At 42.9% G+C, this 12,524-nt stretch overlaps 1 protein-coding gene across 1 annotated transcript in view; it reads right to left on the bottom strand.

Annotated features, from left to right (window-relative positions):
* Positions 1–12,524, bottom strand: part of NF1 (neurofibromin 1) — a 239,706-nt gene that overhangs the window by 187,134 nt on the left and 40,048 nt on the right. Inside the window, exons 2-4 of the mRNA XM_036766465.1 lie at positions 11,043–11,186; positions 9,241–9,324; positions 6,902–7,092 (exon numbers count right to left, since the gene is read on the bottom strand). Coding sequence (XP_036622360.1) covers positions 6,902–7,092; positions 9,241–9,324; positions 11,043–11,186 — 419 coding nt within the window. The remainder of the gene's footprint in view (positions 1–6,901; positions 7,093–9,240; positions 9,325–11,042; positions 11,187–12,524) is intronic.

Genomic DNA, 12,524 nt, shown 5'->3' with positions numbered 1-12,524 from the left:
GGTCATGAAAGGCAGCCAAGGGGGAAGTAAACACCCAAGACCGTGAGAATAACAACAAAGAAGGCTGCAGAGAAGCAGAGGAGACCCACTCTTCAGAGCTAGGCCTTGAAGGCCACCCCGAAGGCAGGATGACCCGAAGGGTTCATCTGGGGGAAGGGCGAGGGGGTGACTGTACAGTGCCCAGCCAAGCCATAACACAGCAGAGTGCCGAAGACTATATGAAAACTATCCACAGGCACCATGCCACGCTACTGTGCACCAGGCCCTTACAGTGTACCCTGGGTAGGCAATCATGCATATGTATAGGCATCTACAAAAGACATAAAGTGATTGGAGGCAAGGCTTTTATAAGAATTAAAAAGCATTCTTGAAGGCTCCCATAATGATGCTAAGGACTAAGAAAAAAAATTACCCAAATAAAAGGAAAACTTTTATGTACAAGTTCTTGTAGCTTATTTTGCTACATATATTTCCTTACAGATTCTTGCCTGGGGTAGAGAGGGTCAGTATTTATTAAGCGCTCACTACATCCCAGGCACTGTGCTAATGGCTGGGCAGACAAAGCAAGGGTGAAAAGAGCTTACGTTCTAATGGAAGAGACAATTAGTCAAGAACTGGGTACGTACAAGATATACAAGAGGAGGCAACATGAGAAGGGAACAGTGTGGGAGAGGTGGGGGGACTGGGAAGGCTTCCTGCAGATGAGAAGACTGGAGCTGAGTGTCCAAGAAATCAAGGCAATGCAAAAATCAGAGTGTGGCCGGAATTTGGGAGATGGTCGATGCAAAGGCAGAGAGATGCATCTGGAAAGGCTCCTTGTAGAACGTGCCACTTAAGGCACAGGCAGAGTGGGGGAGGGAGAACTCAAGGCCTGAGGGGCAGCCCGTGCAAAGGCTCCAAGACTAGAGAGGAACCCAGGACTCCCACGACAGCTTTGGGGCTGATCTGGCTGCACAGAACCATAACGCGAACGAAGGGGAGTAACACTCAACAGGGTTGATAAGGAAGGGGAGGCCCAGCCCTTAAATGCCAACCAGAACCGGCTTTATAGTTGGCTCTAGGGCTAAACAAAGGACAGATCTCTAAAGAGGTTTTTAACTTTTAGCAAGAATTATCATTTGTATATAAGTTGAAAGAGATGAGCTATAGTCAGTCAATAAATATTTATAATGCTTGGCATTGAGGACACAAATAAGAAAAAGAAAGACAGTCCCTACCCTCAGCCAGCCTCTAGTCTAAGGGAAGAAGGCAATAAACAAAAGCAAGCTTAGATATCATGTTCATGCTCAAAACCAAGCAGAATGGCTAATGGGATTTGACTAGCCAGCTGGAAAATTCTAAGCCCTCAGGACGGGAGGGCAGATCTGAGGAAGGGGTAATCAAAATGCCTGCTGTCCTGGGGTGGGGCGGGGGGGGGGGGGGGGGGGGGGGGGGCGGGAGAAAATATGGAATTCAAAATCTTGGGGAAGTGAATATTTAAAACTGAAAATAAATTAATTTATATTAAAGAAAAAAGAAAATTCTAAGCCCTTTCTAAAGGGAGGCTTTGGAATGAGTATACAGCTCTGCCCTACAGCCTGTGAATGGGAAAATGTTCACAGATCAGTAAAATATTGGAAACTTCTGTTCAAACTCTTTAGATTCTAAATCATCTAAGGATGAGGAGCAAAGAGCCATCTTCTAGAGTTGTAATTTTGTTCAGTCCTTTCAATTGTGGCCAACTCTCCATGACCCCTTTTGAGGTTTTCTTGGCAGAGATACTGGAGGGGTTTGCCATCTCCTTCTCTGGCTCATCTGACAGATAAGGAAACTGAGGCAAACAGGGTTAAGTGACTTGCCCAGGTTCATACACCTAGCAAGTGTCTGAGGCCAGATTTGAACTCGGGAAGATGAGTCTCCAGGCCCAGTATTGTATCCACTTGACCACTTAGCTGCTCTTATAGCTGTAATTAGAATGGGGCAAAACTGGCGGGCAAGTGTCCAAAGGGGAAAATCCACCCCAGACAGAAGGTCTAAATGGCTGTGGAGAAGCGATTAATTTCATCTAAAGAAGACCAGAGTGAAGCCTGGTGGTAAGGGGGGGAACTGGACAGAGATGTGGGTAGGCAAAGCCAGGAACACGACACAGTACAGGGTAAAGATCCCCCAGCAGGCCTGTCCCTTGGCCATGGCTTGTTGGAGCCCAGCTTTGGCCTAGCCAAGTGGCAGGAGGCAAAGCCTTGGCTCAGCCAGCCACTAAGCTCTCTGGGTCATGGTGGGTCGGATTATCCTAACACCAAGGGAAATAGGTCAGTCTACGGTGACCAAGAAACACCCACCCCAGGATTAACTTGCAGAATGAGGGACTTCAGGGGGAATGGGGATAAGGTAAGAGAAGAGAAACAAGGCCCTTGCCCCCAAAAAGTTTCTGCACCCCGTGGTTTTTTGAACTTATCAAGGCCTGGAACCCTAGAGTTAGGAAAGAGAGTGTGGTGGGTTGCCATGTAGGGGGACAGAGGGCCCATTTCAGTCCTGAGCCCTGCAGGGGCCAGCCTGCTCTGGGCAAGGGAAAATGCTTGTGCAAGCACAAGAATTCCCTGCAGCTTCTCAACATGTCCTATCCACAAAAGTAGTGGGAGATGGGGCCTCAGTTCAGACTAACTAAGCAGGGGAGGAAACCAGACCCCAAACCCTTGCAGGCCAGGCCTTCTCGAGGATGCATCTCTCTCCCTCATTCCCATGAAGCTTTGTCCTCCCAAGCTGCAGAGGAAGAAGTAAGCAAAGGCTGGGGGTCAAGTGTGGCCAGGAGGAGCCATTCCTTGCTTGTTCTAAGTCATAGGACCAGGGCCCACTGCTCTGGAAGGGCTGGTCCTACCTCCACACACATATGCCCCTGAAAGAGAACAATTTTCCACAATCTAGACGAAGAGTGCCAGAATGGGTACCAAAAGAACTGGATTCTAGTCCGCACTGATGCTGACTCTGCACCTCTCTCTCCTCCTCAATAAAATCAGAGAGTGGAACTAGGTGTCTCTAAGGGAAAGGGGGGAGGGGTGGTTGTTAGATCCTAGCCCTCTTTCTTTCCCCTCCCCCAAAACATCTGTTTGCTGTTAAGTGCTGCCACTCCACCTCCACCTCCCACCACTCAGCCTTCCTGGATGGCAAACTTGAAGAAATAGTAACTAAGCACCCAGGTAATGAGAATGATTACTTAGTTTAAACAGGAAGCTATCCAAGTATTGGATTCCTTGGAGGAGGAGAGGAATGTGGAGCAGCAGTCTTTCCATCAGGATTCCTGGAATGGATGGCAAGATGGGCAGATGGGGACACACACACACACACACACACACACACACACACACACACACACGTACGTGTGCGCACGCGCGCGCACACACACACACCCCTAAACTGAGGGTGCTTTTCATGCCATTTGCCTCAGGAGAGATTTGCGCTGCTTGCCCCAGGAGAAAAAAATCCTCGTCCTGGCTCTGCAGTGAATATACTTGGGCCGTGCTTTTTGTGAGTGTTTCTCCATGACAACATCAGAGGATGCCCCTTCTCTCTCACCCAATACCAACTGAAAGGGCAAAAGATTGTTTAGTCTGCAAATACAGTTGAGGGAACGTGCTGCCTCTTGGCATTTCAAAATAAGAGATGGCCCTTGGACAGCTCCTTCTAACGGTCTAAGTCAGGCCAATGCTGAACACGCTCCATCTCCAGACAGTTCTCCCAATGCCAGGAAGCTCATGCTCTCACAGAAATGCTGCCACATCCTCTAACCGGTGGTAGTGAATCGAGTAACTCTAAGCTTAAGAAGATAACAACACCAATTGATTACTCTTCAGCTTGAAAGTAGACATCAGGCTCCCTTCAAAGACAATCTTCAGTTGATTAAAATAAGCCGTCCTAGAGCTCTCCAAGGTGTCATATATTTACTTGCTGCTTATAGTACACAAGATAACAGATGGGTTTTTACTGGTTCTCTTATCTTTTTGTACCTTCAAGGGGAGATCAGCTCTGAATTCTATGCTTGGCTGATAACAGAAAAGTCACTTGATTGTTAGACAATTCTCCCCGAGAAAAAGGGGGTGTTGTCTGAGAATATTTTTATCATCTTTCTGTACTTCAATTCAGCCAGTGGCTGAGAATTATTACACAAAATACTCAACCACCTCTTGGGAGGAAGGACCTAGGATTTGAGCAGCACAGGGAGCTCCCAGGGTGGAAATTCCCTTACCTGATGAAGAGCACAAGCCACTGGTCATTTTAATCTTAGTGGGGTACCTGGGGCAACATTAGGCCAAGTGACTTTTGCTCATTGTCACAGGGGCATAGATGTCAGGGACAGGACTTCGACCTGGGTCTTCCTGACCCCAAAGACAATCTTCCATACTCAAGCGCTGCTACTGCTCTAAAATTACCATGGTTGTTCTTCTCTTGCTAAATTTAACAAACAAGCTGCAGGTAATATGTTGATGGTTTTATATAGTCCTTTACGTTCTTCTCTATGTTGAAATTAGTTCCAGTTTACAATTTTAAGAAAAAATTGGAAAAAAAATTAGAGAATACAGTTCCTAAGAGAACATTAGTCTATCCTGTAAGTGCCCATGGCGAACCACTCCAGTATTTTTGCCAGGAAAATCCCAAATAGGGTCACAAGGAGTGTCTGATGTACAGAAGTGCAGAAGGCTTTGGACTGAGCTCACAAACTCCCTGGCACAAACCCAAGATGGTGATGGACACACCTTCAGCCCCATGAACAAAAAACTGAGGCAAGTGAAAGAGAATGAGCACAAACAGTCCAACAGACAGCCAGGTATGAACAGTGCTGGTCTTGACCGGCAGGGAGTCAGACCTTCCTGCCACGGCAGGAAGGGGGCCAGGGCAGCCCTGGTGGCAGAAAGGTTGGCCCCAAAGGCAGGCAGTGTCACCTGGATCTGCTCGAGATGCTGTTCTTTGATGTGGAGCAGAGTTCAATAAAGCAGACAGGAGTTAAAGGGAAATAAATGACTTTAAAAGAACAGCAGAAAGCCAAGAAAGATGGCCTAGCCCTCGGTGTTAACGATGTTAACATCTCTGAAGACATTCTGATTGGTCTTAAGAAGTCAGATATCAATGAAAGAAGACAACTCTTTCTTGAAGAGAAGAAAACCACTAAAGAGAAAACTGCTTTATCTCAGGTTAACTAATCCCACCCAAGCCCCTAGCCGGGGGCCCAGCTAAGCCTCCACAGGACTATCTGGAAGACAGAGTGATTTGCAAACTTAAAAATATCCTCCAAAAGTGAATTACAAATGTGATTCTGATTCTTGTTGGTTTGATGGAACAAATCTCAGAGTGCCCAGATCACACCCTCTGCACATGCTTCGTTTAGATTCCAGTAAGAAGAAGGCAGCCAGGGACCAAAAAGCAAGCTAGCATCAAAGACTTAACCAAAAGATTCCAGGTCACTGCTGGTAGCACCACCCTCAGCCCTTTGTCCCAGCCCAGGGCTTCTCCACTTCTGCTGTGCCTTGGACCCCTTTGGCAGCAAGTTTTTAAATACATAAAAATGAAATACATGATTTACAGAGGAAACCAATTGTATTAAAATATAGTTATAAAATTTATTTTAAAAATAAATTCATTAACTACACATTAAGAACCTTTACCTTATAGCATCTACTGAAACCACATAGTAACTGATGCTAATAATGACTTCTCTCATCGAGAAAAAGTTAATTACATTATGAATGATCAAAAAAATACATGAAAGCACGATATAGCTTAGAAAAGGTCAAATGAAATCCTAATACATAAAGGAGAGCTATCCAAAGAAATTCAGTTCAAGAGCAATCATTAAGCATGTGTTTGGTGTGAGGCATGGTGAGAAATGGTAGGCTGGTCCCTGCCCCCAGGAAGCGTACATTCTACTAAGGCAACAGGGTATTTACACAGAACATCTAAGAGCTAAGGCACCTAAAGGAAAGGCTTCCCATGGGAGAGGGCACCCGAACTGAGCCTTAAAAGAAGCTGAGATTCCAAGAGGTGGCAATAAAGGATTAAATGAATTTCATGCACACAAGAAAACAGCTGTTTAAAACAATTCATTCATTCCCAGGTGAGAGTTTACTATGGAGCTTCTGAGGAATAAAGGCCACTGAATATCATTTAAAATAACTACTGCACTCACGTCAACTCCATCTGGTTGCCTTACTTTAATTAAGTGGAATATATTAAAAAGACAAATTTAGAATCAAACCCATTATTTACAAATCCTCTAGAAACTCCATTGTAACCATGTGCACATAAATGATGTTTCCATTCTTTTTCCCCCCTAAAAACGACCATAACACCAAAGTAACAATATTAACTTGAGAAAAGAAACTGAATTCTTGTAAAAAAAGTTTGTTACTATTCAAATTAAATTCACAACTGCCTTCATTTGGCCTTTAACACCCTTTCCTGTCTGGCTCCAGCGCCCACTCACACACACCCTCAATGGACCAGCTGAACTGGCCCATAACAGACTGTGCCCCAGCCTGGAATGGTGTCACCTCGCTGCTGCCTTTTGAGAGCCTACACATTGCCTTCAAGACTTGATCCCAGTGCCATCACCTTTCAAAGCCTTCCCTAAGTGCCCAAATGTTAGTGCCCCCACCCACCCACAAAGCTACACTGTGTTGATTTCGTGTGTACTTAGTACTTAGTTCTCTGTGTACATGTTGTCATCTTCCAGCAGAACAGAAGCTCCCTGAGGGCAGAAGCTCTTCCCCTGTTGTCTTTTTATTAGGTACCTAGGACAGAATCTGGCACACAGTAGGTGATTCATAAATGTTTGCTGAATTGAATGACTTTAGATCAGAGCTAGCCTTCTGTAAAGATGCACCATATACTTTATTCATCTCTGTCTGAAGCCTGTGTTGCTCCACACACTGACCTGGTAGAAATGCGACTGAAGACAGCATTGAAGTTGTTACAGCTGAGAGAGAAGAGGACCCCAGAGGCAGAGCTCCGAAGTTCGGCTGCGTGCTGGTTCCCTTCCCGATAGGTGTGAATGAAATGGCAAATTTCCGGTAGCAACTGCTTGACCAACATTGTTTCATCTAACCTCATTGTGTCCTTTGGCTGCTGAAATAAGAACAAGACTTACAAACTTGTTTCAGTTTCCATGCAGTAAAAATATCTAGTGACGTGGAACGGAGATGCCTCGGAGATTTTGGTGGAACCATTGGAATGTACCCTTCCGAGTCAAGGCCTCCGCAGCAGCTCAGACCCTGGGCCATCACTGCCCAAACGTTCAGAGAGGCTGGCATGCGAGATTATTTCCAAAATTCACACAAGTAGTAGACAATAAAATTACTGTTTTCATTCTTGTTCTGCTACCAGCTCCAATTAAAGCCCTCCACTAAGTACTCCTTAAGCCTCACCAAACTAATGGAAAGACATTTTCATCAGAGCAAGATGAAAATTGTTCACAATTCAGGCTAAGATGAGTTAACCAATTACTAAGAAACTGCTAAGTGATGGAAGCATTGACTCTGACATGAAGTAATCCCTCTCAGTCACCCAAACTGAAATTTGGGAATTAAGAATGCCAGTCAGGCACAAGGACCAATACCTCGAGATTTCTCCAATAGAGCTCATTAAATCATCAAAGGGAAGACTGGGGAGTTGTGGGTCCCTTTCATTTGGCTAACCTAAGCCTAGTTTCAAGTATTCCCTCACTAGATCATCACCAACCACACTGTCTTGATAATATCTGGCTCAGCTTGTTTTCAAGCACATCTCTATCTACAAAGGCCAATCTCGAAGTATTCTACAGAATCACTCAGGTAATTTAAAGGAATTCAATCATGTAAACTAATGCGTTTTAAATGTGTAAATACAAGTTCTTAAGTAATGTATATCCAAGATGCATCCCACATCTGTTTCTATTGCCATTAAGCTGTCCCCAAGACAGCAGCATGAGGCAGCTTTGTACAACAGTCAGAGCCAGGAAGATCAGGATCCCAGCGCCATCTTTGGGGAAGGAGCCCTGGACAAGGCACAGCCTCGCCATGTTCCCAGGTACCTCGCTAAGGTTCTAACTCACAGATGGGTTCTCCAATGGTGGCATGGTGGATCAAGGCTCAGTTTTCTACACTGAGGAAATCACAGCCACACGTACGTGCACACACAAACTCACGGGATAAAGTGTCACATGGATTAGTCAATAACAGCAGCCATGGTTTTTTGAAGTTTGTATCCGCTGGCTCATAACTATCAAATATATATACACTTACAGAGAACGACTAGTAAAGAGAAAATTCTAAATCAGGGATCTGCCAAGAGTCCTATTTAGCTTTGGGACTTGTTTTTCTTTACCTAATTCAGGAAAATGTTTTGTAAACCAAAAATTCACTAAATTATAATAACACACATTTAAAAGGTGTTTCTTTAAACACAGATGTACCTAATTAAGTAGAAATGCACAACACTGTTTCAAAGTAACAAAGACACTTGAGAAGCACTAATTTAAGAAGGTGCAAAGCTGTGGGGCTTTCCTGTCCCATCCCTTAGTCCACTCCTCCTCTGTTCAGACTCCATATTGAGAATAGACCGAGTTAATAAGAAGCTTTAAAAAAAAAAAAAAGGCTGGCCCATTTTCTAAACCTGCTGGTTGCCAATTTGAGAGAGAGGTAAATTATATGCATTGCTTTAAATCCTACTTGCCTTAGCGTAATCAAAAATGCCTTTATCCTAAAAGTAGAAATTAATTGACCTTCTATCCAAATATAAACAAAAATATAATGGTCTATATAGTGACCTTGAATATTAACAATATCTTATTTGCATAGATTTTAACAAGAACATGGTGAAAAATTTAATATAGTGATCTTTGCCATTCTGTTTTTAAATACAATAAACAAACTCATCTCTTTCAAAAATTAATAAAATAAAATGCTGACATCTTCACAAAATCTTTCCCAAAAGGAATGGATCTTTTTCAAAGGGAGGAGAAAAGTAGGTCAAATTTTTGTTCTGCTAACCCTGGTAAGTATTCTAACCATATGAAGAAAGCAACTATTACCCAATTAATGTGCTAAAGACAGGAAAATTATTTCCCGTTACACACATTAAATGTATGACCTGATCAGTTCAGTTAACAAAATTGAAGTGCAGTTAAGTATTATAAGTACAAAGATATATCATTTTTCTCTGTATGCACACCTAAGACACTTGAATATAGCTGTTCAATTTGAAAAGTAAATTCACAAAACTTACCAAATCACTTACCCCAGCAAGACATTTTTCCAGTGTATCCAAAATAATTAACTGAGAGAGATATAAATTCTTTTCAGCAGCTTCTCCAAATATTCTCTGAAAGGAAAAACATTTGGAACACTAAATTTTAATGATGACTCTCCCCTGCCTACCTACTCTATCTACCAAGCCTAAAAAATGAAATGTTCGATCAAGCAAAATTAATATTCTTTCCTTTAATCGCTAAAGGACTGGGTTTAAATATTATGTCAAAAGTGAAAAATATTCATTTTCTCCCAGTTCTGGCAAAAGACAACCTACAGACTAATAATAATGTTGGTATTTAAAGGAATCACCCATTCTATTGATCTGGTGATTTTCTTCCTGTTTGTGTTTACTACAATATCAGTCCTGTTTTGGCCTACATTATATGTTTAACCTGGAATCCTGACATCAGCATTTTATATTTAATCCCATTTTCACCCACACAGGTAATAAAGCCAAAATCTTTCATTGCAATAAACTATAATGCTGTCAAGTATTACAAATTCAAGTGGTCACGTTCTTTAGACTATCTGTCCAGGTTGTTTGGACAACCTACGATCACCGGCAGGAGGATTTCATTCATTTAACAAGTACTCAACAAACACCAAGTGGGTCCATTTAGCATCCTGCTACAGTGAATAGAGATATCCTGTGATCAAAAAGCTTCCATTTCAATTGGGGAAAAGCACATGACAGTGATCAAAGACAATATAAGACATACCCGAGGGGAAAATAAAGGTCATGGCTGGCTTTGAGTTGGGGCTTAAAAAGTGTCTATAGTTACATATGTAAACGTACAAGAAGTGAATTAGTTCACAAAAATCTTTAGTGAATTCTTTCATGAAAAAACTGAAAACTACCACTCTCCCAATTTATCTGGTTCACATTTTAGGATTTTTACATGTAGAGTTTGCTTAAAAATCCAAATCCTTCACACATATGTACCACATCTTTCCTGGTTCATTCATAACCAAAATGTAAAACTGGAGTAGAGTGAGGGAGCTTTTTGAAACTCAAAAGTTTTAAGTTATGTCTGAAGGAAATGCTGAAGTAGCAGATGAGAGAAAAAGAATTGATGGGAGAGGTGAGAGCACTGGCCAGGCCCCAGAAAAGAGGCTGAATGAGCAAGCTGAGAACAAGGGCCAAAGAGCAGCTGAGAGGGAGCAGCAGAGTCTTCTTGTACACTGAAGAGAAATGAGAGCTGATAGAGGGTCTAGAATGCAGGGCAGAGGGAGCCAATTTCATCAAGTGGGTACCAGGGGAATGACATCATCAAAATGGTGTTTGGAGACAATTATCCTGGCAGCTGGGCCTTCGGCCTAGCAAAGGATCTGGTGTGGGCTCCAGGGTGAAGAAAGGAAACCTTACCATGGGCCCACAAAGATCAATACCACACTGGAAATCTAGAATACTCTATTTCATTTATTATCCATTTAAGCTAGATTTTGCTCCAGCTCTGATGGTTTTTAAATGCGTATACTTAAGAATAAAAGATATTTAAAAATATATTCAGAAAAGGTTAGCAACCAGATCTCTGTATGTTCTTGAGTAGCCTCTTAAATTATGTTCTGATCAACACCTAGGAGGGTCATTGTTAATAGATGGGGCCAATGAAAAACTTTAAATGAAAGAAAAAAAGGAGGGGTAATATGTGGCATCTGTGCTTTCCTACAAGACAGGCTAATTAATTAAACTCTCCAGTGCAAGTTAGGAGATAAAGTCCTCCCAAAATTGTGCCATGATTAACATTCAGAAATACTCCCAGTAAAAACAGCAAATCAAACACTTACCATATTGTTAACATTTTTTAAAATATTGGTGAGGCCACTTATAACCAGAGAAAACTTGTATTTGGAAATGTTGATAAGACACTCCTTGTTGTGTTCAGTGCTGACTTTGGTGTGTGTAGTCTGCTGTCCAGCTTTAATTGGAAGCTATAGGGAAAAAAAATTAAGCTAGCATTGGTTGTTATGGTTAACTATAATGTCACTGAAAATCCTGAAATTTTATTCAAGAAAAAAAAACGCCAGCAAGTTTTTTCCTTCAGCCTCCCATTCTCTGAATTTAAAATGTTGTTCTGCCCACTCCCTGCTACTGTTTCCTGCTCTATCATGAACAACCTTCCCTGGTTCTTAGACTCTTCCCCACCATCTCCCTGTACTCACTGAGACCTGGCTTTCCCCAAGACACACGAAATCCTTGGCCGTGCATGTCCTTACACACTGATTCATTCTCTTTCCCTTCACTACAGTTTCTGATGAAGAGATGAGCCTTCTTACCAAGGGCTTTGAATCTATTTCCTCCACTCTCCTCAATCAGGTGCCCTACAATCAGATCTCTCTCTCATTCCCCACCCTCCCGCCCTCTATGTACTGGCTCCTTCTCTGCCCCCTATCAACACTTGCTGTTAACTCCATCCTTTAAAAAAAAAAGTTCCCTTGACCCTAGGCTCCCCTCAAGTTAAAGGATCACGTATCTGTAGCTAAGGGTTAAGTGACTATGCCTACTCTGGTGGCCAGATAAACCAAGTAATCTGTACACATGACAAAGTGCTTGTACATGCTGATGAACACTGGGAACGTGACATATACACAATGTAGAATATTCAACAGAAATTCAGGGGAACAATGTCATTTACTGAATGTCCCTATGTGTCATTTTACTTTCTATCATAAAAGATGGTCTCGCAGAGTAGACGGGGCAAGAACATCTGGATTCAAAACTTTCTTCAAACTTTAGAACGGGAATGGGCAAGCTGTCCTTCTCCCACAGGGAGGATTCCCCCAGAGACCGTTTCCTCCTTGTACTACATACCTGCAGTTCAAGGAGAACCTTCAGAAGGGCCCCTCCTCCTGCAGGCTGGCCCACTAGCCTGGCTCTGCCATCCTCCCTCACCGTTTTAGCTGTGGTCTTCCCCCACTAGAACTCACCTCCTAGAGGGCAGATACAGTCTTCCTCTCTGCTTCTATCTGTATTCCTAGGGCTTACTAGAGTGCTGGGCACAGAGAAAGTGCTTAAAAAATGCTTGGGGCCTGACTGTCATCTCTAAGAATTGCCCTTCCAGCTCTAAATCCAAGGGTTTTATTGTGCCTTAGAGAATTAAGGCTCAGATGAGAAGATGCTCAGAGCTCTCTGCTGACTTGAGAATGCCACATCCACACAAGTTACACAATTAAGCCCTTTTCTCATCCTCAAAATTTCAAACTCATTTAACTGTGGAGAACTATCTAATACTGTCCACATTAAAATGGGTGCACCCAGAAAGTTTCCTT

The sequence above is a fragment of the Trichosurus vulpecula genome, chromosome 7 (genome assembly GCF_011100635.1).
Source record: "Trichosurus vulpecula isolate mTriVul1 chromosome 7, mTriVul1.pri, whole genome shotgun sequence".
In the NCBI taxonomy this organism is placed as follows: Eukaryota; Metazoa; Chordata; class Mammalia; order Diprotodontia; family Phalangeridae; genus Trichosurus; species Trichosurus vulpecula.
The sequence above is the reverse complement of the archived record's forward strand: the minus strand, read 5'-3'. Positions and strand labels throughout refer to the sequence as shown.